Raw genomic sequence first — 5727 nt, 5'->3', positions numbered from 1 at the left:
AACTATCCGAGAGTGACATCATTCCTATCATTGGTTGGCTTTGCCCAAGTCTGAAGGATTTCCCTGACACCACAGCTCTCATCAACGGCTCTTCTAGAGGTTTGGCCAAGTGCACCCATGTGGCTCTCTGAGTGCCCCCAGCGACCTGGTATTACCAGTCGCCGTGGCTATTTATTTTGGGAAGTTGCCATGTTTTTTTTAAAAAAAGAATCATTAAAAAAAAAAGAGTCTGGCATTCAGGTAACTGTTCAATAACAAACATGCTTTGCAATCATATTTCTTTAAAAAATAGATGCATTTTTTTTAATCATGAAAAATATATTGCTTCCACCATATGGGACAACCAACGACTCGCCGACCGATTTAAGTGGCAGCATATTGAGCTGACCATATGTTACAGTGCTGCGGAATGGCTGAGTGATTCATGCCCGTCACATTCTAGTATATCAATTAAAGCTCCTTGAAGTCTGCATGATTTGTGTCTCTGTTATTAAACCCTGCTAATTCATCCCACTTACACATCTGTTATAAATCTCGAGGAGTGCGGCATGATTCATGGCAATCTGGGAGCAAATTCTTCTCCTTGTAATTAACAGTAAATTGTTTTACTGCCATGCGATGAATTTTTCAGTTATATTGCAAATGAACTCCTAAATGTGCGGTTCTTGCCGAAGAACCGACTTATATCATTAGGCAATTAAAAAGTATTGCTCTGAACCAAAAGCTTTTAATCAAGGGAGATTCAACTTGAACATCGCTGAAGAGCTGTGGAAATCTGACGTGCGGGGGGGAAACCTGGAAAGGCATTTCTGGTGTTGAAAGGGCAAAACAGACAAACAGACCAGAACCCTGCCTGATGCGGAGGGCTGCCCGAGCACCTGGGCAGCATCCTGTGAATCTCGCAGCTCCGGAAGAGGAACTGCCACTCCCAGATTTCTCCGGTTGCCTTCCACGCCTCTCACGAAAGAAAGCGCTGCCTGGATTCTTGGAATAAATAATTGGATAATTAGCCCCGTTGAATCATCAGAGGATTCCGGTGCTGTTGGAGTGTTCTTGTCAAAGGTGAAGCCAATTCATTCCGGCTCCCTCTGCAGCTCTTCGCTCCCCCTCCCCCGGTTCCCGGCAGCAGCCTCAGATTCATGAGTCCATACATCAAGTCGGTAGTTTAACAACAAATGGAATTAAATTCAAAGAAGGGAAACTAATTGAAGGACAGCAACAGAAGTGTTTGGTAATGTGCTTTTTAATATGGCACGCCGCATTTGCATGATAATTTTTTTTCCTTTTTAGCGTGGAGCTGAAAGTGACTGGCTTAATGAGGGATTATTCAAGACAGGAGCGAACCAAATGCATTCATAACTCAGAACAAAGATTGTATTATGAAACAAAAAGCAGTGGCGACCTCACAGAAGTAACAGGATGATTGGTTTATGCATTATGAATAAAAAGATAGAAAAATATTTATATTGGTATTCACTAATGACTATATGTACAAGATTGTTGTAATTAAAATTATAAATTAACATATTAAGAGTGCTTGTTTAATCACCCTGGGCCCTATTCGCAGTGAAAAGACTTAGGTATCTGCATGCAAAACAATGTGTGTTTTCAACCCAGCAGCCAAGAGCCTGTACATTTTACTTTGGATTCAGAGAAAAAAGCTTAATGCACCACTAATTACTTGCTTAATGGGAGATGGGTTCATCTGAGCTCGGGGTGCAGAGGTCAATTTCTGACCGGCTAAGGAAAGAGCAGTGTCCCTCCAGGACCGGATCTCCCAAAGAAATTTCTCTTAAAAAAAGGTTTAAAGTGTACTTCATTTGCAAAGGATAGAGATGTACAGATTTCCTCCATTAAAAGGGTAATTCTCAAGGATAACAAAGACTCTAAGAGGGTTCAGTCCCAAGCTCATTACCCTCAGGCCCTCGGAAGCAACTCCAAAGCTACGGCTCAAATCGCCTGAAGATTTTACAATGGAGACAGAAGCAGCAGCTCCAGGGAGAACCCCTCCCTCAAGTGGGATCCCAGCCTTTGCCCTGGCAGGAAAACTAGAGGAGTAGTGATGGAATATTCTAAATGAAACACACCAATTCTAAGCTTGTATCGGGTTGAAACACACACACACACACACACACACACTTAAAGCACAAAAAAAGCAAATTATAATTCTCAAGCCTTTAATGAAACAGTCAGATAAATCTTTACAAGTGTCTTTCTCATTTATCGGACTGAGATTTAAGGAAGACACATTTCCATGATTTAGCTGGACACTACTTGCGATTTTTGGTACTCTTTTTTTAAAAAAAGTTTGTAAATGTGGTTGGCTTCTTTTGATCTCCAATAATAAGCTCATATGAACTGAATTTAGATTTACAAGTGAAATTTTCCCCAAACCACCAGAATTCACGGGAGTAATATATATATACTCCAAATTGCCATTTTATTACTAGAAGACAACATACAGGTAAAAGTCAACTTTCAGTCCTTTCCTACGTCAAACCTGGTGACTATTCTAAAGGCTTGGCTTTCCCAGTGCTGAGTTCTATATCTTAATATCTGTGCTACATGCAGACGTCTAATCTCAAGACAAGTTTTAGGAAAAACCACAGAACTGGCTGCAGCCACTGTGGTGGTGGCAGCACAGACATCATGGCTGCACTGAGTGGGGAGGACTCTGTTTCAAGGACCATTTTCCTGCTTTACTCTTTGCAGGCCCAGGGGGTGTCTAGTCTCTAGGGACAGGCAGGTCTCCCTTCAGTTCCTTTAGTTTGCGTCTCCACTCAGCCGGCCAGGGTCTTACCTGGAAGACAGGGCCTGTACACACAGCACCCGAGACCAGGCATGTGAGCTGCATGTGGGAGCTGCCTGGGAATGTAGCCTGAAGGAGAGGAGGCTGGGGCAGAGGCACTGTTATGGAAAAACTTATTCTAAGTGATGTCATGAGGAAGAGAAACAGACTGAGGACAGCCCCCCAGGGAGTAGAAAAAGACTGTTAAATAGAAGCCTCAGGGAGATCGCTCAGATCAATATAAGGAAACACCTTTTAGAAGGGGTGTGACTTGCCTGAGAGGTAGGAGCTGCCCTACCACTGAAGCTATCAGACTGTTGGACAAACACTTGGGAGAGATGTTATAAAGAATATATTATTAGCCTGGCTGGTGTGTCAGTGGTTGAGCGTTGACCTATGAACCAGGAGCTCAAAGTTCAATTCCATGGAGCACCTAGCTGAAATGCATGTAGATGAAATATGACTGGACTATAGATTAAATACATAAAAGTACAGAGTCCTGTCATAGAGATAATAAAACATAATTTCTTGGAATTTGGGAGTCGTTCTCATGGATGGAAGATTTGAAGAAACACAAATTCCTTGGATGAGATTCATTTGAACGCAACGAGGTTTACCAGAATGAAAACAAAATAAGACAACAGACTCGAGAACTGGACCTGAAGACAGGAAGAGGGTCTAGGGAATATTTTGTAGCGGAATATTTGTGCACCATCTGTCACTCATGTCGGAGACTTTTCCACTCACAGCAGGACGTTTTCTTAAGGAGCCCCAGGAAACCAAGCCTGGTTGGGCGGCTGATGGAAAACTGATTTGAAAATAGACTAACTGCCCTGTAATTGTGTTATCCAGGTAATAATACAGGTAATCCTGTTTGTATTGAGTCTGGTTTTTTTTCTAAGTAAAGCAAGCAAATATATGTACAAACCACTTCCTACTATGATCATAGTGGACAAGTCTTTACATTTTGTAAACTTAGCACATTCTTATGAATACTAGATAAACTAATAAGTACGCCACTGTACCCAACAAAGGCAAAATATACCACCAGCAGGCCAGCCTGGTAATTCCCAGGTGTCTGCCTCTGGCTCCCTAATAGAGCAATGAGTAGACCCACCCCACAAAAAAGGTCAAGACCGAGGGACGAGATAGTCCGAGCCCTCATGAGAAGCCTCCTGCCAGGCTGGTGGGTCTCAGTTGAGCATCAACCTACGAAGGAGGTGGCCACAGTTCCATTCCCCATCAGGGCTCGATCCCTAGTGGGGGGTGTGCAAAAGGCAGCTGATCAATGGTTCTCTCTCATCGTTGATGTTTCTGTTTCTCTCTCCCATCCTCTCTCTCTCTCTCTCTCTCTCTCTCTCTCTCTGTCTCTCCCTTCCTCTCTGAAATCAATTTTTAAAAAAAGAAGAAGGCCTCTGAATACATCTAACAACTGTCAGGGCATCGCCAGGACCTGGGATGGTGGCTGGGCCCAGGGGCTTCTCTGCACTTACTTCTATTTCTTATTATGACAACAGCTGCAACTCAGGACTCCTAGGCACCTCTTACATTTGTTTATTTTTCTGGTCAAAAAGGCAAAGGTAGTAGCAATCAGGATGAGTGAGGGAGCAGGGGAAAGCAAAAGACAAATATGAAGTCCAAACGGGAGAAGGTGTTGAGCTTTGTAGGTGTTCGTTTATAAATACACAGTATATTTTTCATGGCCGTGGAAACTGGCTTACCTGCTGGCAACGTCTGCCCTGCTCCCGAAGCACTGGTTACACAACCAACTGAGTTGCAGAGGGAGACAGTGAAGTTGTAGGTCCTGTAAGGTTTCAGTCCACTTACAATATAGGACAGCTGCTGGGGTTCAGTCCTGGCCAACACCTTCCAGGAAAAAAAAAAAAAGTCAGATAGTAGATAATCTGTGTGAAAAATATCACCTTGGCTGTCCAAGTTCCATGAATTCACACAGAAGGGGGTACTGCCAATCACTCTTAGGAGAAGAGAATTTGTTGGAAGAGTCTCAACAAGCAAGGGTTTAATTGATAATCATCCAATCACACTGTTTTATGGGGTGATAATGCAGCTCCTGAGTGGATAAGTGAGGAACCCACGTTATTGCCCCATAAAGCAGCGTGGCGGTATGGTTATTGTCTCCGATGGTGAAGATAAAGGATGGTGCCACTGTCATTGTTATCATGAAAAAATCCAATTAAAACCATAGGGCTTGGCCAAAGCTACCCCCGCGCAGCAATGCCCACATGCTATTTGATGGAGATGGTACAGAAATATGTCACTTTGCTAAATCAATCCCATCATTTTCTTTAAAACAGAACAGAACAAAACAAAACAAAAAATAAACACATTACTGAGCAGCCACATGAGGTCAATTCTCAATTATCTTTCTTATGCAAATAAGCACATATGCATTAGATCAAACAGTTATATTTTTTGAAATGGTGTCTTTATCACACAGTCTCGGGTGAAATAGCAGATATGCGCAAAGGAGACGGGGAGGAACTCCCTCGTCCATAAACAAGTAAATTAAATAACCAACACTGAGAGTCGGGCCCGTCATTCTAACTAGAAATGATCAAAGCATCCACGTAAATTTGCTTGGTCTGTAGACACAAAGAACCACTGGAAATTATACCGAGAAAAAAAAAAGTCATTGAAATGGAGAGTATAACAATAAGCGTGAGTAAGTACAAAACTGTTTCTGCTGAGGATTGGTGATATAAAAAGAGATCACAAAGTCTTTCATAAATACAAATACATTCCATAAATATGAAAACTGTAAAGGTTAGTCATATATGCAGGAATTTTCTTCATATTTTCCCTTTAGAAGTACAATAAAATTCATTTGGAATATTTGCTTGAGTCTTAACTTTAAAATTTTATAACCTAGGTGAGTAGTTCTAGAAAAGTGTGATTAGAATTTATTTATTTTTAAAAAT

The 5727-nt window shown here is 41.9% G+C and overlaps 1 protein-coding gene across 1 annotated transcript in view; it reads right to left on the bottom strand.

The window, feature by feature from the left end:
- Nucleotides 1-5727, bottom strand: part of USH2A (Usher syndrome 2A (autosomal recessive, mild)) — a 442266-nt gene that overhangs the window by 325539 nt on the left and 111000 nt on the right. Inside the window, 1 exon segment of the mRNA XM_006761291.2 lies at nucleotides 4510-4654. Within this exon segment, the coding sequence (XP_006761354.1) occupies nucleotides 4510-4654 (145 nt within the window).

This window comes from Myotis davidii, unplaced genomic scaffold, assembly GCF_000327345.1.
Source record: "Myotis davidii unplaced genomic scaffold, ASM32734v1 scaffold174, whole genome shotgun sequence".
NCBI classification, from domain to species: Eukaryota; Metazoa; Chordata; class Mammalia; order Chiroptera; family Vespertilionidae; genus Myotis; species Myotis davidii.
This window is presented reverse-complemented; position numbering and strand designations above follow the sequence as displayed.